A 23,567-nucleotide genomic window follows, 5' to 3' on the forward strand; every position below is an offset into this window, starting at 1 on the left:
AAATAATGATTTAATTATAACATATATAATAATTTATTTATTTATTATTACTTTTAACGAGCTTAACTATAAATGTAGATTACACTGGAAGTCTTTGTTGTGGATTATAAGTTATTTTAATTTGAAAATTTATACTAGGCTGTTTGATATAATTTTTATTTATAAATTTTTAAACAGAAATAATTTAAACAAGTTTTAAAAAAATTAATTATTTAAAAATTAAGAAAAAAATACTTTTATCTCCAACTTTTTAATTTTCAATTTATAACTTACAGAATCCACTCCAAATACCCCCTTTCTTCGGAGATAGATGGTGGACCAAACTTAAAAGCAACGGAAAAGCGCCAATGAGGTAAAAGAAAGAAACACCACGCACGCAAAGACCCATTTCACACAATTGTACACTACACAGCACAGCCTCCGCCGTTGAGCAGATGATGAGAAGCCAATTATTAGGTGCGGTTTTCATCTTCTTCTCCTCTCTATTCGAAACACCAACACCAACACCAACACCAACCCCAGCAGCTACCCAATCAGTCTCTGTGAGCGACTACGGCGCCGTGGGCGATGGCGTCCACTACGACACCCTCCACATCCAGGCCGCCATCGACGCCTGCTCCTCCGCTCCCGGAGTCTGCCGCGTCTTCTTTCCTCCCGGAACCTATCTAACCTCTACTCTCTTTCTCAAATCTGGGGTTGTTTTGGATCTTCATAGAGGCGCCAAGATATTAGGGGGAACCAAGTTGGAGGACTATCCAGCCGAGTCGTCTACCAGGTGGTACGTGGTGCTGGCCGAGGACGCCGACGATGTGGGGATCACCGGTGGAGGGGAGATCAACGGCCAGGGGTTGAAGTTCGTGGAGAGGTTCGATGAGAGGAAGAACGTGATGGTGAGTTGGAATCGGACTGGGGCATGCTTCGGAGATGAGTGCAGGCCCAGACTCGTTGGCTTCCTCCGTTGCCGTAATGTTCGCGTCTCCAACATCAGCTTGATTGAACCGGCCTACTGGTGGTGCGTATTTTAGACCCTCTCTCTCTCTCTCTCTCTCCCTTTGGTTTGCTTGCTATATTACTCATCAAGTAATGTTTTACTGATTTTCCTTTTCCATTTCCAATTTTAACAAGGCTGTCTTTGTTTGACTTAGGCCTCGTTTGGAACAGGTTTTCACCTTCCTTGTTTCATTTTTCAAAAAAACACTTCCTAGAAAATTTTACTTTCTTATTTTTCTTATTTTTTATTTTTACTGAATTTTTTTAATATTTTAAATAATTTTTTACTTTTTAGACATACTGACCTAGTTTGGGAAGACTAAATAAGTGCACTTTTTGACTTTTTATGAAATATGGGTTGAGTTTGGGTTGGGTTTGAAGTGATGTGTTAGAGAAGTGATGTGACTTAAATAAGATGATGTGACTTAAATAGGATAGTGACTTTTTGACTTTTTGTCTTTTTTTAATTATGCCAAACTTGGCCTTAACATAAAGACACCTAAAAACTAAAAAAAAATGTAAAAAAAACTTTTTAAAAATTCAAAAAATATCAAAAATACAAAAAAAAATACAAGAATTTAGTAATTTTTTGTATTTTTTTATATTTATTAATTTTTTAAAATATTTTTTCATAAATTTTTTACTTTTTAGATACATCTAAGTAAGGTATATCTAAAAAAGTAAAAAAAATGTTTAAAATTTTAAAAATATTCACTAAAAATAAAAAAATACGAAAACCAAAAAACTTAGTCCAGAAAACTAAAACCAAACACATTAATTAGTTTTTTTTTTTTTTGTTTTTTTTTTTTTGAGCTAAAATATGATGTAAAAAAACTAGTATATTAGATTGACTTTTTAATTTTTTATGAAAAACCGTGTAAAAAGTAGGGAGAAATGAGAATTTTTGACTTTTTAGATTAAAAATTGATATTGCAGAAAATCTTATTATTCATAACAACTTTACTAATTCTTTGGCCATGTCCAACCCTTCAATATCCACTCAAACTGCATTTTGAGCAAATTGAGTTTTATTCAAATCAACGGAGTCCCATTCATTTATCCAAATTTTTATCCAATCAAAACTTTGACACAAAGGTGCTTCTACCCAAATAATTTCAAATTCTTCTTTACTCCAAACTCCTAGCGTCATCAATTTTTTCCCCAATTTTGAATTTACCCATTAGAGTGCTTCATATGAAATGAAACCTCAATTTAATTTGAGTAAAAGTATTAGTAAGGATTGGAGATGGCCTTGTTATTTAAAACTTGAAATTTTATCCTAAACAAGAATATGAGACAATTTTTACCAATGTCAAAAAGGTTCCACCGATTTCAAAACTCTATCTTTGGATACATTATAGTGACAACCTGAACTCCTCTTAAATAACCTGACCTTCTTTATTACATGAAATGTCATTGCCCTCTCGCACCTTAGAAAATGTTGACTTGTCCAGGACTCAATCTTGGTACCAATCCATAACAATGAAAGTCGAATTGTGAACCTATTAGTGAAGCGAATTCAATGAAATAACAACTAGAGAAGTTAACAATAGTAACAAAATTATACTAAAGCAAAGTTACCTTGTTACACCTTTCTTTCTCACTCACCCAATCTCCCAGAGTGTGTTATCAACTCTCATTGCCACCTCCTACCACCGCGACCATTAGCAATCCCTTGTCATGCCGCCCACCCCCCCTTCTCCACTACATACCTCCTCCTCTCTCAATCATTGTCCCCAACAACAATCAATCATAGACCCAAAATCGCAGTTAGAGAGAGAAAGACCACATCCATGCCAATGCACCCATTGCCATAACACTACCGCCACCAAGAATCCACGTCGAATTCCGAGAGAGAGAGAGAGAGTTAGGTCGTGGTTGGTTTAGTGGACAAGCAAGTGGTATTTATAACGTCACTTGCAACTTTCATCAAACATGTGGCCCTCATCCACCACCATTGTTAACTCATCATTGTTCGCCTCAATTTGCTTTCATCCACCGTCATCAGCAACCTCATCACCTACAAAATCTCATCATCGATCCACCACATTTGTGATAAGCTCAAAACACATCCTCTATCGACCTAGTGGTGGGAGGTGGAGGTGGACAGTTGTACCCTTCTTCAATGCAATGAGCATCACTGGACAATCACACTCCTCTCCCACGCAATGACCGTCACCCTATGAAGCACAAATACTTCAAATAGGGTGACGTATCTGTATTGTATATCAATGCTCTTTGGATACTCTCAGGTATTTATCAGGCACTTATTAAAAGTATCGGATATTTCTCAATTAATTTTTCATTAATTTTGGAGTATCAAATACTTAATTTTGAAGTATCAAATACTCCAAGTCATGTATGACTATTTTTATGAAATTAGAATTGTAGCATTTCTTGCATAGTAACATAATATAATATAATCGCAAGAATAAATATAAAAATATATTTTTAATACTTTGTTTAGTTTTTTGATGATAAGAACATAGTGCTTTAAATAATAGAGTTTATCAAATTGATGTATCCTAATTGTTTCATGCATATCCCATATGACTACATAGATTAACAAGAGGATATAATAATAATAAAATGAAATATCAATAAATAAATGAGTAAATAAACTTGAATACAAACACTTTTTACTAGTGCCAAAGGGAAAAAGCACAGGAATAATTTGTGGATTGTTCTATTATTGTAATATAAACATATTAGACTTCATATTGAAATGAAATATTTGCAAGACCTATTGAAAATTTAAAAGGTAAACAAGCTACTAGCATAAATTAATACCTAATTCTTAAAGGTTAGTATTTTGCATTATAAAATTACATTGTGATTTCTCAACGATTTTTGGCTTATGTGTCATTATTAATAATTTTAAAAACTATATTTTTCACAAACATATCCTAGCCGTACCCATATCTTATTTTTTTAGATTTTGTCATATCACCGTATCCATATCGTATCGTATGGCACAGTGTCCAAGCCAGTATCGGTTTTGTTGTGGTATGGTGAGGGAAGGTGGAGGAGTGACGATTGAGTATGTGAAAGGAGTGGAAAGGGATCAAGAAGTGGTGGGAGAGGGTGGGGAGTGGCCTATGAGGCACTAACACTCCAAAATATGTGCCGTAGCTGTGTTGGACATGAGGAAACGACGGGTACACGTATAAGACTCACCATGTGGCGTGTCCTTTCATTTGAATTTTTTTTTTCCCAGGGGACACTCTAGGGACACGCCAACTAATTTGCTATCCCCCTTTCTTTTGTGCTTTTGATGCATATTGGATGTTGAATGTTTATTGCTTTTGCTTAAATTTAAATAATTAATATATCATCTTAAAAAAAGACATAAGTGATTTAATTTTGATTGTTTGTAGATGTAATATTAATCTACATAGAAAATTAAAAAATATATATATATTTATTGTTGTGCTTCTAGGGAAGGGGGTTGGGTGTGGTAGGCGAAGCTAGGATGGTTGAATAAGAGGTAGGGGTGGGTTTGGGGTGAGGCGAGGGTGGATAGTAGGGTTGGCTGCTAAGAACAAGCAGAATATGAGGGGTTATTTTGTTTGTGTTACAAGGGTAAAGTGAGTACTTTATAAAATTGTATTGTTCATATTAACATGAATCGTTAGGTCAACTAACGGTGGACTAACGGAAAGTGTAATTTGTTAAACCAAACCGAACCAACCCCTAACTCCCATCAAATGGGGTCAGCATGAATCATTCTTCTCCACCCGACTATCAACAGAAAGTGTAATTTGTTATGTGAATATAAGCCTCTGGGGGGGAATGTAATTTCCAAGATCATAGGGAATCAAAAGTATTTTAGGCAAACCTCAAGGGGGTATTTGTAATTTGCCCTTAACAATTCATTTACTTTCTTTCTTTAACCATCCTTCCTCTCTCTCTCCTTTTCTTTACCTGTCATCATTTTCAAACGAATGGATCCCCTAGATGAACCTAAACCTTCCCGTCCATTATTGACAATGGTCAACATCATCTCCACCATCACCCTATCAACGGTATTTTGTATAGTAGAACACTAGCACCATCGCGATTATTCCACCACCATCGCTATATCTCTCTTTCTCGCCACTCTCCCTTGTCATCCCACCACCATTTCACTCTGGCCCGGCTTTTGTGCTTAATTTAGAAGTAGAAAAGAGAAGAAAAAGAGAGATGGAGAGAGGATAATGCAAGACAAAAATATGGTTGTAGAATGAGATGATTTTCTCATCCCTAGACCTAGGTATTTATTTTAAATAGTTTGAGAAATTACAAGAGTGCCATTAATGAAATAACGTAAAGAACATTTCTATGAATGCTTTTCTAATCTAAGTGATCTTATTTTGTGTCACGTGCTAGGAAGCATTAATTCTGTTTTCATTCCAAATTCAAGAATACGACCAATACAATTGATTGGTCTGTGCACCTCTCTTATTACTTTTTTTGCATTCCCCTATTCTTTAGGTCCCATATCTTCTCACTGCTTATTTAGTTACTTTCTTTGTTTGGTTTAGATTTGCCCTTTTTCTAGTTGCGGTTATGCCAGTGCTTAAGCAAATAGAGGTAATGAATATTCATAAACTAATATTCCCCCTCAAGTTAGTTCATATATGTCTCTCATGCCTAACTTGAATACAAGAGAATGAAAACACCGCAAGTTGATCTCTAGATTTCTCAAACGACGTACAAATCAGACCTGTATCCAACTTTTCCTTAATGAAATGATCATCAATCTCAACATGTTTGGTTCGATCATGTTGAATAGGATTATAAGCAATATCGATAGCAGCCTTATTATCACAGTATAGTTTCATAGGATCATCACACACCAACCCCAAGTTTTTCAGTAGAGTTTGAAGCCACAAATGTTCAATAACTCCATGTTACATAGCACTATATTCTGCTTCTGCAATCTGCACTAAACCTAGCAACAACTTGTTTCTTGCTTCTCCACATAACAAACTGCCCTCTAACAAAGGTGCAATAACTCGAGGTTGAACATCTATCATCTATAACAGTGTTATTAAAGGTGCGCCTAGGCATTCGCCTAGGCCCAAGTCCCATCCAAGCCTAAGGTTTGCGCCTTGTAGTGTTCCAGGCTAGGTGACTTCGATAAGGCGCGCCTAGGTGTGCGCCTAGGACCAAGTCCCGTCTAGGCCCAAAGTTTGCGCCTTGTAGTATTCCAGGCTAGGAGACTTGGATAGCACCTGACTGGCCCAAGGCTTGCATCTTGAGGGCTTTTTTTATTATTGCTTTAATTGGTTTTGTTTAAAATTTGACCATTGATTTAATATGGTGTAGCTACAGAAGATCCCTACTCTTATTACAGATGCCAATACATTGGGTATTCAACCCCAAATCAATGATAGAAGAAAAATTAACTCTAATTCCTAATCTCCAAAAAATACTAAATGTTTAACATTTCATTTGTTTATGTTGAATCCTAAATTATTTACTTATATTAAATTATATATATATATATATATATATTTTTTCCTCCGTACAAGGTGCGCCTCACTTCGGTGAAACCTGTGCCTCGCCTTGCGCCTTGAGCTTAGGCCCTAGGAGACCTTGGCGCCTTGGTGCGCCTATCGCCTTTAATAACACTGATCTATAGATCTTGCCCAATTTGCATCAGTAAAGGCTTCAGCTTTCAAATGTCCGTGATTGGAAAATAATATCCCTTTTTCGGGAGTCGACGTGAGATACCTTAAAATTTGAAACCTGCCTCTAGGTGAGTCGTGTGAGTATTATGCATGAATTGACTCACAACACTCACTGCATAGGCAACATCAGGCCATGTGTGAGATAAGTAAATAAGCTTTCTTACCAACCTCTGATAGTGTTCCTTGTTTGTGGAATTATCCTTTTCACCTTTAAGTCGATGATTGACCTCAATAGGAGTAGTTGTTGGTCTGCATCCTAACATACGTGTTTCCTTTAGGAGATTTATAACATACTTTCACTGAGATAAGAAAAAAAAAATGCAGATTTAGCAACTTCTATTCCCTAGAAATAATGAAGTTGACCTAGGTCCTCAATTTCAAATTCTCGAGAAAGATGAGCCTGAGGCTAGGTTGCTCTACCACATCATCACCAGTCACGACAATATACACAATGAGAATTATAATTTTCCCATTGGTGCGCTTTATAAACAAGGTGTGATCTATATGACATTGTACATACCCAGTTTTGATAATGGCCTTGTGAAATCTACCAGACCATGCCCTAAGAGATTGCTTCAAGCCGGAAAGAGCTTTCTTTAGCTTACATACTTTTCCCTTAGTTTTTAGAGATTAAAAACCTAGTGGAACATTCATATGTACCTCATCTTCCAAATCTCCATAAAGAAATGCATTCTTCACATCCAACTAGTTTAAGCCCCAACCTATTGTAGTTGTGCAAGATTTTACTCAAACAGTGTTCATTTTTTGCAACTGGCGCAAATGTTTCATGGTAGTCAATGCCAAGTGTTTGAGTAAACCCCTTTGCAACCAACCTTGCCTTTTATCTTTCAGTTGACCCATCTGCTTTTTGCTTCACAGTAAACACCCATTTACACCCAATCAGTTTTTTCCTTGTTGCAAGAGAGACCGAATGCCAAGTGCTATTTTTTCCCAAAGCTAACATCTCTTCCACCATTGCTTCTTTCCACATCGGTTCCACAACAGCTTCCTTCCACCCTTGAGGAATTGACACAGAAGATGAAAAAAGGCTGTATAGGAGGAGGACAGACGGTCATAAGAAACAAAGTTAGATATAAGATGTTTAGTACAACACCAAACTCATTTTCTAATAGCTCTCGTTAAGTCAATATCATCAATTATAGGATCAAGAGAGTCCGAAGGGATAACAAATTTATTAGCAAGTGAGAGAGAAGAAACTGGAATGTAATTATCATGGAGGATCATAAGGGGATATTTGCTTCGGTTGACATTGTCCATGATGACTATAAGTCTTCAAATTCACACCTAAGATCAACAGATAACAACAACAAAGACACATCCTCCTGAGGCAACTCTTTAATCACGATCTCCCCCTAAAGAGATGGCATAGGGGAAGGAAAAAAGATTTTGACTCCCAAAAAGTAACATTTATATTAATATAAATCTTGCGGCTAGAGGGATGATAGCACTTCATCCTTTCTTGGTGGCACAATACCCAATAAAAATAAATTCAGATAAGGAACGATGATAGTTATGGACAAAAAGAACACACAACCAAACACTTTAGGTGGAATTGTATGGGGTACCAAGCAAAAGATCGAGAGTTTTAAATCCAAGAACACTACTAAGCATCCTATTGATGAGATATGTGGCTGTCAAAACAAATCACCCCAATAAGATTTGGCAACACCCATAGTAAATAGTAATGGTCGAGTGACCTCCAAGAGATGACAATTTTTCTGTTCGGAAACTCCGTTTTGTGGTTTCATATCAACACAACTTGTTTGGTGAATTATGTCATTATCGGCAAGATACACTTGAAAGGCCCCATCCATATATTCAGTGCTACTATCATTTCTGAGAACTCAAATCTTGGCATCAAACTGAGTAGCCTCCATCTTATGAAAATTTTTTAAAGCAAGAGAACGCTTAACTTTTGGTATTTAGAAACAGATAAAAGGAGAGATGGAGAAAGAAGAACGGAATACATACATAGGGTTGTAGAATGAGATGATCTTCTCATCCCTAGACCCAAGTATTTATATTAAATAGTTTTAGAAATTACAAGAGTGCCATTAATGAAATAACATAAACTAATATAAACTCTAACAACTTACCTTAGCAACCCCGCCGTGTACTCTTTGGAACCCCATTTACAGGCCTCATTTCCCTAATCTTGTTAGCATGCCTCAATTCTCTCTTTATCAATTCCATTATCATATCCCAATTGGTTGGTAATTTGAGGGTTATCCATAATTTGGCTCAGGTTGGTTGAATGGTGGTGGTGCAACTGCACGCAGTGGGGTGATAAAGAAGTGAAGTTGGGTCTGTTAAGTTTGGGAAGAAATAGAAGTTGAGATTAAGGTGTGTGGAGGTGGGATCAATCAGTGGTGGAGTTGTGTTTCAATGGTTGTAGGTGGTGGTTTTTAGTAGCTATGGAAGAAGCGGGTGGTGGGCTTAATCGGTTGTGGTGGTAGGTTTTATTGGCTGTGGTTGTGGGTTGTGGGTTTTGAATATTGGTTGTGGAGGTGTGTTTCAATGGTTGTGGATGACCAAACTTGGCTGGCGGTGAGGTGATGGCTCCAATGGATGGGGAGGGGTTGCTATTGGAAGGGTGGTTGTGGTTGGGTGATCGGAGGGGGTGATGAGGAGGTGCTGGATGTGCTGTGTTCAGTTTCTCCATAAAGCCCCAATATTTAGGGTTCTAGGATTTCTATTGATGGTGTGGTTGGTTAAAGTTTGGTAGTCTTGAGGGTGTAGTTGTGATTGTAAGTGGTGATAGGTCAGTCTGATTTCAAAAAATAAACAAGGTGACAATGTGATTTTAGAGTTATACAAGGCGTGTTATTGTAATTTACCTAAAAACTCTCATTGATTTACCCCAATCCCAGTGCTTCCCAGGGACACTTGCGTGCATTTGTTAAAATAAGGAGAAAAAGAACAATTTTGTGTACTGAAAAATTACAAAGAAAATGACACGGATAATACATAGTGGGGTCCACTTGACATGTGATGACCGAATGTTTTTTGTTCATTCTATGTGTAATTTTTTGATATTCGTTGATATTATGAAAATAATGAAGCTTAAAATAAGGGGAGAAAGGAAAAAAAAATGCAAATGATTTATGTTTTAGTTATTCATTTAATTTTTAGGGTTTAAATTACAAATACCTCACCTCCCCGGGCAATATGACAAATACAGATTCCCAATTTGGTTTACGAAATTATAAACTCTCCCTCTCAATTGCCTTCTACCAAAGTTAATTGAAACCTAATTCAATACCAAAAGACAATTACCCTACTCCGTCATCTACTTTCATCCTCCATCTCCTAAACCCTATTGTTTGTCTCCCTACAATTCTGCCACCTTGTTGCACCTTCTACCATTGCCATCCTCAACTGCCACTTCCCCACCCTTCCCCACAGTAGATGACTCCTGGAATTTTTGTTAGTGATGACATTTAAACACCAATTGTATAAATCTTGTCCAAAATTCATAAATCTATCACCAATATATATATATATATTAAATTATTAATGTTTTTTGAATTTTTCCCATCATAAATGGAAAAAATTTAACACCTTAATACTATTTGTTTTAACAAAAAGACATGCAAATACTAGGAAATATGGTCCGAAGAATCTTGATAGTAGTTCCATGAACAATCCTTTGCACGATTGGATTTTTTTATACTGGAAATGCCATGAAGCGCGAACCAAGATCTGTGATACAAAAACCAAAATCAGAATGAGGAAGAAAAAGATATCGTGATGTAAGTCTATTATTCATAAACAAAATGAAAAATAAACGGTACGGGTTTTGAATTTACATACTTAGTTGTAAAATTCTTTTGAACATTTTCTTGTTATTAGCCTAGCATGTAAGAAACCACCACAAGATAGGGGATTCGTCCTTTATTCTTATTTAACAATTTGCTATTGTGCTTAGCTCCTATCAGTTCCATTATGGGAATAGAAAATGATGATTTTATTTTATTTTATTTTATTTTTTTATAGATGGAAAGTTTAGTTCCTCTCTATGAAGCATGGATACGGGTATGGGTACGCTACAAGTACGTCATTACTAAAAATCTAAAAGAAATGGGATAAGATTAAGGTTGGGGTATGTCCATAAAAATAATTTATAATTTGTATTAATTCATTATATGTGACAATTAGAAAATTAAATGCAAAAAGTAGCTAAACCAAGTTAACAACTAGAGTTTAATGCTAATATTTGTTAAGGATCTAACTTACAAACCGAAGTTCAATGCTAAAAACAAAGTCCACTTAGCGGGTTTAATGCCATTACATTAGAAAAGTAACAAACGAAAGAAATTTGCAATGATTTGTTTGGTTTGGGAACTTTCCTCTCTCTACTTTTCTGCACATCTTTCCGTAAAAAACCAAAAAATTGCTAAAATAACATGTTCCCAAACGAGGCTTGACGGTGATAAGAGTATTTTAAGTTCTCTATGATTTGGAAATTTAGAGATGTTAAGCATATATGTATTTGATATTATTATTTATTATTAACAGTAGTTTAGTCTTTGGTACTTTTAGGATTTGCTTAGCTTAGATATATATATATATATATATATCTCCTTTGTATTCTTTATTTTTCTAATGCTCAATAAACAATCCTTAGTTTCTTCTAAACTTGTTTATCATGGTATTAGAGCAAGGGATTAAGCTTCAACCTTAACTATTGATTGTTCATGCCTATCGATTGTCATTTTGCTGCTGGTGCTTGTTGGGTTGGTCTCAGGTTGCTGAAATCTCTCAGCGAAGTTGTTTACGACTTCGTATGTCTCTCCCTTCTCCTTCATAACTTCATTGTTGGGCTACCCATTGACTTTTCTCTTCTTCAATTGGTTCGTGGCTTCACACCCACGACCGCCACAGTGCCCCACAATTGCTGGATTGCCTCTGGGTGTCTTCGAAACAGCCTCTGGTTACCCAAATAGCCTCTGCTGCTTCGTTGAGGCTTTGTTGCTGGTTCTAGTGCTTTGTCTGCTGTTTCTGTCTCTGTTGAGGGCTTCACACTGTTCGTTTGGCTGCTGTGGTGCTTCGTCTACTCCTTGTCTTGGCTATTCTGGTGTTAGTTGCCTTCTCTCCCTGTCTGGTAATCTCTGGTCTGTTGCTGGTTCTATTTCTTTGGCTGGTGAGTTTTCTTTTGTGTCTTGGTGACGGGTGGAACCTCTGATTCTCTCCAAGCTATTGGTGTTAAGTTAGTAGGTGATAATTATAACTACTGGACATATGTTATGAAGAATTTTCTTCCTGGTAAAAATGTTTGGACCTATGTTACTGGTGATTCCTCCATGCCATCTGATGTTAAACTTGAAAACTTCAATGAACTCCTGTCTACATGGCAAGTCACTAATACAAAGGTCATTATTTGGATTAACAATTTTGTGGATCAATCGATTGGTATTCATTTTGCAAAGTTACTACAGCCCAAGAAATTTGGGATCATCTCTCTGGTCTCTATGTTCAGTCCAATTTTTCAAAACGATATCACTTAGAACATGATATTCGGGCTACTTCTAAAGGTGATAAGAGTACTCAAGAGTTTTATTCTGTTATGACTGGGTTATGGGATTAGTTGGCGTTTACGGAGCCTAAGGCCTTGAGTACTCATATAGAATATTGTACCTATTGTGAGGAGCAACGTTTGGTTCAGTTTCTTATGGCACTTTGAGTAGATTTTGAGGGACTGCGTGGTAGCATTCTTCATCGTAGTCCTCTCCCCACTGTTGATTCTGTTGTGAATGAATTGTTAGCTAAAGAAACTCAATTCAAGGGCATTCCAAGCAAAGGTTTACTTCCCCTGCTGAGTCAGACTATTCTAGATGTCCCTACTAGTAATCAGAGTCACTCCTCCATACGCACACCGCTGGGTGAATGTAGTTTTTGTCATCAGAAAGGTTATTGGAAGGCTTAGTGTCCTCGACTTGCTAGAGGCTCTCATTTTGGTTCATCTTCATCTTGGAAGAAAGGGTAATGATCGCTCTTCAGTGTCGTCGGTGCCTTGGAAAAAAGGTTGGAACTCACATAAAGCAACTACAGTTCGCTCTGTAGAAGATTTTGGCCCTTCATTGACTTCCCTTGCCGAGTAGGTTCATGCCATGCAGAAACTACTCTGCAACTAAGCCTAATGCTCTCTCGGTCTCTTTTTAGGTTTGCCTCCCTCTTCTTCAGGTATTTCTCGGTCCACTTGGGCCTTTGACTCAGGTGCTACTCATCACATGGCAAATGATTCCTCCTTATTTACTTCTATTTTTTTTTTTTCTTCCACTCCTACCGTTCTAACTGCTAAAGGCACTTCCATGCCGTTAGCAGGCGTTGGTTTTATTTTGATTGATTATCTCTCTCTTTCTGACATCGATTGCATTCCTCAATTGACTTTAAATCTCATTTCTGTTAGCCAACTTTGTGAGCTTGGTTATCATGTTCACTTCTTTTCTTCTAGTTGTGTTGTGCCGAATCTTCATTCTAGATAGCAGATTGGGACTGGCCGTAAGTTGGGAGGGCTATATGTTCTTCAGCAGCTTCATGTTCCATCGCTTGCTACAACTTCTGTTGATTTGTCCTCTTTTCGTCTTAGTTCGCAGTCCTCTGAGTTTTATTTATGGCACTCTCGCCTAGGTCACGTTTCTAGGTTTCATTTACAATATTTAGGCCAAGTTTGGCATACCTCAAATAATCCATCTTTTTATCTTTTTTTCCATCACATCACCTCTCTACTTTTCTGCACATCTTTTCGTAAAAGGCAAAAAGTGCACTTATTTAGGTCATTCCAAACAACCCCTTAGTTTCGACTGGTGTTTTGGAAATTGTAGTACTCATAATATTTCAGATTGTAGTGGTTGGAAACTTGCAAAATTTACTGCTTTATCTTTTAATAAAAGTACTATTTCTTCTGCTCCTTTTGATCTGGTACGTTCTGATATGTGGGATCCTGCTCCTATTCCTACTAAAGGGGGTTCTAAAACTATGTGTCATGAATTGACAGTTACACTAGTCATTATTGGGTTTATCTTATGAAACGTCAATCTGAATTTTCTTCTATTTTTTCTTTTTTTCGTGCCATGATTCATACCCAATAATCTGTTGTTGTTAAATGCTTTCATTGTGACTTGGGTGGGGAATATCAGGATACTAGTTTTCTTTAGTTATTACAATTTGATGGTACTCTTTAGCAGTCTTCATGTACTGACACACCTGAATAGAATGGTGTGGCCAAATGTAAGCATCGCCATATTATGGAGACTGCTCGTTCTTTATTGCTTTCTTCTTCTATTCCTAATTCTATTTGGGGTGAGGCTATTCTTACCGTTGTTCATCTTATTACTCATATTCCCTCCTAGGTGACCTTTGGTATCTCTCCATTTGAACGATTACATAGCAAACTACCATATTACTTTTCTCTTCATGTGTTTGGTTGTACTTGTTTTGTCCCTCTTTCTCGTGTTGAATGCACTAAGTTATTTGCTCATTCTGCTATGTACGTTTTCCTTGGGTATGGTGAGGGTCTGAAAGGTTACCGTTGCTATGATCCTTCTACTAGACGTCTCTATGTTTCTTGCCATGTTGTCTTCTTAAAACATATTCCTTTCTTTTCCATCCCATCTGCATTGACTTCTGTCTCTCGGTCTGATCTTATTTATCTTGATCCCTTTCATGACTTTGTTCCTTCTGATTCGTATGTCTGTAACCTATCTCCTTCTGATCTTCCCTCTTCGTCTTCCTCCCCTCCGCTGTTGTCTCCTGATGTTCCTCTTGCTCCTTCTCCCCCTCCTATAATTCATACTTATGTTCGTTAGACGAAGCGTGACTTATCTACAGGTCTCACTGCTCTCCCTTCTTCCGTTGAGGCCCCATCAGTTGCTTGTGATGAGGCTCCTGTTGATTCTCACTGTCCTTAAAGAAAGTGTAAGTGTCTTGATTGGTTGGGTTTCTCTAACTCTTGTTATTCTTCTAAATTCTCTTCTTTTTTGGCTTCTATTCACTCTATTTCTAAGCCTACCTCCTATAAGGAGGCTGTTTCTAATCCTCTTTGGTAGCAGGCTATGAATGGGGAGCTTTCTGCATTGCATGCTACTGGCACTTAGGATCTTGTTCCTCTTCCTTTGGTCAACATGTTGTGGGTTGTCGTTGGGTTTTTAAAACTAAAACCAAGGCTGATGGTTCCATTGAACGGTATAAGGCCCGTTTAGTTGCTAAAGGATTTTCTTAGGAATATGGAATCGATTATGAGGAGACCTTTGCTCCTGTTACCAAGATGACCACTATTTGCACTTTGATTGCTGTTGCGGTTGTTCATCACTGGTTCCTTTCCCAAATGGATGTCGAAAATGCTTTCTTGAATGGTGATCTAACGGACGAGATCTACATGGCGCCTCCTCTGGGCTGCCTTATCCTTTTGGCTCTGTTTGTAAAATGTGCAAACAGTTATATGGCCTCCAACAGGCGCCTCATGCTTGGTTTGAAAAATTTGCTACTATTGTATCTACTTTGAGTTTTCATACTAGTGATTATGATTCAACTCTCTTTCTTCGCTCTACCTCTATTGGTCGGATTATTCTTCTCTTGTATGTTGATGACATGATCATCACTGGTGATGATCTTGATGGAATTTCTGCTCTCAAAGGTCATCTCAGTCGTCATTTTGAGATGAAGGATCTTGGTCCTCTTCAATATTTCAGAGGCATTGAGGTGGCTTCTCCTAAAGGCTATCTTCTCTCTCAGTCCAAATATGCCTTAGAGGTCATTCACCATGCTATGTTGACTGATACTCGCATTGTTGACACTCCCCTTGAGCTTAATGTGCATTAAACTTCGACTGATGGGGTTCCTTTGTCTAGTCCTACTTTGTATCATGTTCTTGTAGGTAACCTTGTCTATCTTACTGTTACTCGTCCTAATATTGCTGTCCATATTGTTAGCCAATTTGTTGCCTCTCCTACTATGGTTTATTGGGTTGCAATTCTTCATATTTTGTGATATCTTCGTGGGTCTTTTGCATCAGAGTTTGTTTTTCTCCTCTACATCGTCATTGGACCTATTCTGATGCTGATTGGGCTTGTGATGCTATGCATCGTAAGTCCACTACTGGTGTTTGTGTGTTTTTGGGTACTTCCCTTATCTCTTGGAAGAGTAAGAAGCAAACAGTTGTTTCTCGTTCTTCTGTTGTTTGGTTGCGATGGTTACTCACTAATTTTGGTATTTCACTTTCTACTCGTACGCCTATGTATTGTGATAATCGAAGTGCCATCCAGATTGCTCATAACTCTGTCTTTCATGAGAGGATTAAGCATATTGAGATTGATTGTCATTTTGTGCGTCATCATCTTCAACTTCATACTTTGTCCTTACTGTCTGTGCCATCTACTATGCAATTGGCTGATTTTTTCACGAAGTCTCATACAACTTTGCGCTTTCGTTTTCTATTGGACAAACTCTCGATACTTCCTACTGTCACATCATGAGTTTGAGGGGGGTGTTAATCATATATTTATTTGATATTATTATTTATTATTAAGGATAGTTTAGTCTTTGGTACTTTTAGGGTTTGCTTAGCTTAGATATATATATATATATATATCTTTTGTATTCTTTATTCTTTTAATGCTCAATAAACAAGTGTTAGTTTCTCCTAAACTTGTTTATCAACAGATACCTTTCATTTATTTTATTTAAAAATACACACAATATCTATTTATTATGGTATTTTTATATATTTTTAAGAGTAATGCATTTAAACCTCTCCGTACCATACACAAGTACCCTGTTCGTACTCAAGAAATACTTGAACCGTACACAACAATCAAAAAATTATATACATTTGCGTACATGATACGCAGGCTCCCATTAGTTCTCAAATTTCACAGGGAATATCGAACTACAATATGAGAGAAATTATTTGGGGATTTTTTTTGCGGCTATGGGCAAAAGTTAAATTTGGTCAAACAAATCTAAACCAAATACAATCGAATGAATATACGTGATAGCAATTCTTATCTTGAAATGGAACTATTTTAGATATTCTAACAAACTATAGGCAAGACATTTTTGGAAGTGGTAATGAAATGTTGTATAGCTATATGATGGTTCAAACTCATTTTTTTAGTGGTGACAAATTGACAATTATATTTAATTTATTTAAAAAATAAAAAGTCATATATAATAATTTTTTTTTAAGGGGTTCGGGTGACACCACTCATCCATCAATGGTGTCACCCCTATGTCTTAGCAGCCACTACCCCTACCCCTCTCCCACTGTCCTCTACCTTTCCTAACAGCTCCACACCCCGCCCTCAGCTTTTACATGAAAGCATAAGATGATTACATAAAAATAAATTTTAAAGAAAAAATGATGGATTTACGAAGCATTTGGCAATGTTGTCAGTAATCAATAATAGAAAGCATATTTTGTTCTTAAAAACAAGTAACATATTTGTGGAAACAATGAAACTTGTTTTCAAAATAAGTAAAAACATATATTTTTTGTTTTTAATAATTTTGTTTTCTATTTATGATTGTATTTTAAAAAAAGGAAATGGTTTTATTTTTCTTTATGTTTTATTTTTCTTTCCCATCAATTAAACACATCCCTGTGTTGATAATTTTGTTATGCAATTTTTTTTCTACTTTCAATCAGTTTATGTTGGTCAAATTTGTTAGTGCCATTAACAATGTCTTAACAATTTGTTGACTTCCATCAAGAGTTTGGACAAAGTTGATTTTCTAGATAATTATTGAATGAATTTCAAGATCTTTTGCTTGAACTGAAAGTTATTGAATTTCTAGTTAATTTGAATGACAGCATAAAGATTTGTCATAGCTATAATTATTTAGGAACTATGGATTCTGAGGTCGAAAAGAAGAAACAAATGTCATAACCAAATATTAGTGTTAGAATTTACCATAAACCTACCACCACTACCACCTCACCTACTCCACTAAACCTAACCCACTCACCTACTCCACTAAACCTAACCCACTACACCACTACCACCTCCACTTCACCTACTCTCCACCTACTCCCAAACACACTCCTATATAATAGGAATCCTTGTAATTGTAATAAAAACAACACAACACATCAATATCTATCAATAATACTTCAATTTTCACATGGTATCAGAGCTGGTTTAGAACCTAATATTTACGCTTCCCCGGCGGGCGGCAACTTCACCTTAGCCGCCCGCCGGACCTCAACCTAGTCTGATAGAATTTTTTTACACATACCTTGAAATTTCTTCAGGTCCACCACCTTCACGCCCAACTCGCTTCAAGTCCCTCGCTTGACAGAGATCTCCGCAGAAGAAGAATTTAACATCGAGAAGTTGCAATTGGTAGAAGCAGAGTTTGCTGATGTCATATTCGAATCATTGATATGATTAGCAAATACCCCACACTGAAGCTCCTCATGAAGCTCCAATCCTTTCAAGTGGTTACTTCCATCTTTATCCTACTGCCTATCATTCCCCTGATTATTGGTGACCTGAACTCTGATAGACAGTCCCTTCTGGACTTTGCTTCTGCTGTTCCGCATATCTGAAAACTCAACTGGAATTCTAACATCTCTGTCTGCAGCTCTTGGGTCGGTATCACCTGCAAAGATGATAAAACAAGAGTGATTGCCATCCGTCTACCCGGTGTTGGACTATCAGACCACATCCCTTTTTTTTTTCTTTTTTTTTTGGGTCAAACTCTCCATCGCTCTTCCTCATTTAAGACCGCCCACTGAATTTGGCGGTTTTCGTTTGCCCATTGTCTTGTTTGTCCAGGTAATAAAGTCTATTCTACTCTATATTAAACAGTGCAACTACCTAGAATGTTTTTTATTTTTTATTTTCAAAACACCCACTCTTAATTGATAGGCAAAAGGTTGGACCTTTCTTTTACTTTCCAGACCTCTCTTTTCCTTTCTTTTTCTTTTAATATTTTTCTCCACTGCCTTTTGTCTTTCCAATACAACCACTCTCTTTACACCACCCACGTGATGCTGAGAGAGAGAAGAGTTTTACTACTTTGTTTATTTATTTATTTATTATTATTTTTTTTATCTCTTCTTTTAAAAAAAAAAAAAAAAAAAAAAAAAAAAAAAAAAAAAAAAAATCATCTCTCCCACCAAAACAACTTCTTTCTAACCCACCAGCGCACCTGCTTTTCTTTTTAATATATTCTTATTATTCTTATTCTTATTATTATTATTAACAAACAAAAAAAAAACAAAAAAACAAAAAAAAAAACAAAAAAAACAAATATATATCTATATATATATATACCGCACACTGCCGATTTCCAATATATATTCTTCTTATTTCTTTCTTTCTTTTTCTTTCACCTTATTTTTGATCTTTTTCAAATTCCATTCATACCATATAACTTTGCACACCAAACCATATTTTATTCATCTCAGGGATCAACCCCGATCACAATTTTACACAAAAAAAAACAAAAACAAAAACAAAAAAACAAAAAAACACACAAAAAAAAAAAAAAAAAACACCCAAAACCAACCACATCCGCAGGCAAGTTTTTCTTCTCTACTCTGCCGCCGGTCTCTTCTTTTTGCCTCCATCCTGGGCAGTCCTTGACGGTGCGGCCTCCGTGTTTCCTTGTCCACCGAGCACGTTCACTCCCCCATACTCCTCCACTGCAGCATATGGCGGACCTCCAAACCGGAACATCACGGTGGCCTTCCGTTTCAGCTCCTTATTTTCCGCCTTTAGCACACTTATCTCTGCTCGCGCATTCTTATACATGCGTTGGAGCAGAGCCAGCTGGGAGTTTAACTGCTGCACCTCATTTGCCCTACTCTGCAGCCGGTTCGACAAGTTTGTAACCGCAGTCATGGTTTCCACACATGACTTCAATGTATACTGATTGGCTTCCACATCCGTCTGCACTGCCATTCTTTGCTCCACAGACCGCATCGGAAAGTTCAACGGAGCAAACTCCGGGGCGCTTGGTTGAGGTTCCAGTGCCACCGCACCAGTTCTCTCTCTTGTTGACTCGTTGAGGTCGGGAAAGAGGGTGAGCAGTCCACGGGAAGACGAGGCCATTTTCTGGGCAACAAAGTGTTACAGACTATCTCTCTCAGCACAAGGAACTCTCTTTCTCAGCAACACGAAGGATTTTTCAGAGGTTTCTCTCAGTTTTTTCTCTGCCTCAGCCTTTGCCTTCGTCTTGGTTATATAGCCAAGGCAGCCACGCGTATCATGCGCCGCTCGGCGCTAGACGACAACCTGGGCGCGCAAGCCAAGTCACGCGCCTCGCCATCATGTCCGGTACACCTTTTGATAAAATGGGCACGCCTTTTGATGGCACGCCTTTTGATGAATTGGGCACACCTTTTGATGGCACGCCTTTTGATAGATTGGGCACACCTTTTGAGGGTGCGACTTTTTAAGGGTCTGACAAGACTCTGTAAACTGTCCCGACATAGATTCCGGTTAGTTTCTACAAGGGTCCGACAAGACTCTGTAAACTGTCCCGACATAGATTCCGGTTAGTTTCTACAAGGGTCCGACAAGACTCTGTAAACTGTCCCGACATTGATTCCGGTTAGCTCCTTCATGGGTCCGACAAGACTCTGTAAACTGTCCCGACATTGATTCCGGTTAGTTTCTACAAGGGTCCAGCAAGACTCCATAAACTGTCACAACATTGTCTGCTACAACGGTCCGACATGACCCCATAAACTGTCTTCTACATCGGTCTGACACCGCCATCCAGTGTCCCCTACACCGTTATGACACCACCATACAGTGTCCTCTGCAACGTTATGACACCCTCATACAGTGTCCTCTACAACGTTATGACACCACCATCCAGTGTCTTCACCAATGGTCTGACACGACCATACAGTATCTCTTATCCTCTTTTATTTTTGTGTATTTTCTTGTTTTGTTCCTCTCTTCAAACTCAAGTTGGTTAGTTTCTATCCTCCTTGAGTTTGCGGGGGGCTGTTAGAATTTACCATAAACCTACCACCACTACCACCTCACCTACTCCACTAAACCTAACCCACTCACCTACTCCACTAAACCTAACCCACTACACCACTACCACCTCCACTTCACCTACTCTCCACCTACTCCCAAACACACTCCTATATAATAGGAATCCTTGTAATTGTAATAAAAACAACACAACACATCAATATCAATCAATAATACTTCAATTTTCACAATTAGACTAAGCAAAAAAAATATATTCTCTGCCTTGATTATTGCTTCCAATATCTGTTATGGGGGGCATCTGGGCATCAGGAAGACGTGGCTCCATAATAAATTAATGTTAAGATTCTTGATAAAGGAGAGAAACTAACCAGAAATATCAATGCCTAAATACACACATATATAAATTAATGGATCAACACTAAGAATTTTATCAATAGATCATGCAATTGAATGTTCAAAGTTGCTTGATTTCATCTAATCTATGTTAGCTAAATCTTGATTGATTCTTGGGTCACTTATTTCATAGCTCAAAACTTAGTCACTTAACTACCCAAGCTAAACGGGATATGATTGTGCTTGTATAGAATTTTGATACTGCCTGTTCCATTTTGATGTTGACTGTTCCTGCTTCTAAAATGAATTTCCATCAAACACAATAGAATTTGGTTAATGCATTATAAACCGCTTTTCCCTTTTTCTTGCTTTAGTTTTGTGCTTCTACCTGATAAAAATAGCTGTGTGAGTGCAGTTTGCACCTAGTACAGTGTGAAAACTCATTCATTCATGATGTTTCTATCTATGGAGATTTCAACACACCCAACAACGATGGGATAGATATAGAGGATTCAAATAATACAGTCATCACGAGGTGCAACATCGATACAGGAGATGATGCAATCTGTCCGAAGACATCCAGTGGCCCCCTCCATAACCTAACGGCAACAAATTGTTGGATCAGAACAAAATCTTCAGGAATCAAGCTTGGTAGTGCTAGTTGGTTTGCATTTAAGGGCTTGGTATTTGACAATATCACCATTGTAGATTCTCATCGGGGGCTTGGACTGCAGATACGTGATGGAGGTAACAGCATTCAGTTCCCATGGAATCCTTAGCAACCTTTTCCATGTTAATTCTTTGCGTAGGCTTTTTTTGATAGTGCATAAAAAGCATATGGATGAATGGTACTAAAAATAGATTGCTGTAAATGCATTGCTAGGAGCCAAAAGCATTTTGATATTTCTGTGACTGACTTCATATATGCATTGAGTAACAAAAATATCACTGAACGAAGACTCTACATATTTAGCTAGTTGGACTGAAGAGAGATACATATGTTCTGTATTTTCTAGAGCATTCTGATTAGTTGAAAGAGAGAGAAAAAAAAAAAAAAAAAGGGCCTCCCTCATAGATAAGATGGATTGTCGATTACATTTATGGATCTATAGTTTTAAGCATCAAGCATACTTTAATTTAGCCTCAAAGGCTGTAAATGAGATGAACTGTATGATTTTTTATTGGGCTTTTTTTCAATAATAATTCTTGATTGTGTAAAGTAAAGTGACTTTGCAAATTGGAGACAAGTGGGACAAAGCTTTGTGAAACCTAGTTCAGTTGTGTATATCAATGATCTTGGATTGTTTTTCTTCTGGTTTATGATCTTCTAAATCTTACATAACTTTAGTTGATTGATGTTGAGCTAAATTGGGTGCAACAAAATTACTCCTAATTGAGTGCTGTCTTTAGCTGGTAACCACCAAGTCTAAACTAACCCTAGCTCGACAAAATTATGAGCATGTTTGTTCTGAATTTGATGTCAATAATTTTGGTGTTCTAATTATTCATTTTTGTGCAGGAAATGTAAGTGACATTACTTTCTCAAACATAAATATCAGCACAAGATATTATGATCCCTCGTGGTGGGGTAGAGCGGAGCCTATTTATGTGACAACCTGCCCTAGGCACAGAAACTCAAAAGCAGGTTCAATCTCCAATGTGCAGTTTGTCAACATCACAGCAAAATCAGAAAATGGCGTCGTCTTACTAGGATCAAGAGGGGGGGTTTTAAGAAATCTGAAATTCTTAAATGTCAATATCACTTACAAAAGATGGACAACTTATGATGGTGGATTGGTAGATTACAGGCCGGGATGTGAAGGGCTTGTTAAACACAGCATGGCAGGGATCATCATGGAGCATATTGAAGGCCTGGAGGTTGAAAACCTAAACATGAGATGGTCCAAAGATCGATCGGCGCAATGGAATAATCCTCTGGACTTCAGGCCATCAACTGTAAATGACATTTCTTTGCTCAATTTTCACTCAGCCCTGCACAGTGAGTAAATGTTTTCCCAACCGTGGAGAATGAAATTCTTTCACGGGAATAAATTCGAGTAACAATGAAGACTCTGTTTGGTTTAGTTTTTAAAATGAGTTTTTGAGCTGTATTTTGAACAATAAGTTGTTGAAAAGAATTTTAAGTTCAAAATTCATTTGGTTATAAGTTCTGAAAATAGTTTTGAGATGATTTGTAATTTTGTTTATATATATATATATATATATATTTATAGTTGATCTGAGCAGTGGGGGAATTGGTTTATATTTGGGTTTATGATCTAGAAAAAAACAAATTAAGAAGGCAGAGAAGGCAGCAGGTTTGTGGCTATGATAAAAGAAAGAAGAAAAGTCTTTGTTTATTCTTTCAAGTAAAAAAGGGGAGGGGGGATTAGCTTCTTCTAAAAGGAAGGAAAATAGGCGGTGTTTGGCAATTTGATTTTTTTGTTTTTTCTTATTTTTTTTATTAAAAGATAAATTAGTTACAAAATTAAAAAAATAAATTCAAATAAAATATTACATCAAATTTCATAATCATTTTATTTTTTCTCTCACAAACATCACATTTAATCATAAAAAATTCAACTATCTT

The 23,567-nt window shown here is 37.1% G+C and overlaps 1 protein-coding gene across 1 annotated transcript; it reads left to right on the forward strand.

Annotated features, from left to right (window-relative positions):
• Window positions 1–227: 227 nt before the first annotated feature.
• LOC114312491 (Pectin lyase-like superfamily protein) lies at window positions 228–23,223 on the forward strand. Its single transcript, XM_028258731.2, has 3 exons — window positions 228–1,012; window positions 21,393–21,724; window positions 22,497–23,223. The coding sequence occupies exons 1-3, from the start codon at window positions 435–437 to the stop codon at window positions 22,982–22,984; spliced, it is 1,398 nt and encodes a 465-aa protein (XP_028114532.2). The 5' UTR covers window positions 228–434; the 3' UTR covers window positions 22,985–23,223.
• The last annotated feature ends 344 nt before the right edge of the window (window positions 23,224–23,567 follow it).

Source organism: Camellia sinensis, chromosome 12, assembly GCF_055761805.1.
Source record: "Camellia sinensis isolate YWXY chromosome 12, ASM5576180v1, whole genome shotgun sequence".
Classification (NCBI taxonomy): Eukaryota; Viridiplantae; Streptophyta; class Magnoliopsida; order Ericales; family Theaceae; genus Camellia; species Camellia sinensis.

Excerpts from the sequence above, each read along its gene's own strand:
- LOC114312491 (XM_028258731.2), top strand. The coding sequence starts at position 435 with ATGATGAGAAGCCAATTATTAGGTGCGGTTTTCATCTTCTTCTCCTCT. Across the intron at positions 1,013-21,392 it reads ATTGAACCGGCCTACTGGTG|TTTGCACCTAGTACAGTGTG; the intron begins GTGCGTATTTTA and ends GTGTGAGTGCAG. Across the intron at positions 21,725-22,496 it reads ACTGCAGATACGTGATGGAG|GAAATGTAAGTGACATTACT; the intron begins GTAACAGCATTC and ends ATTTTTGTGCAG.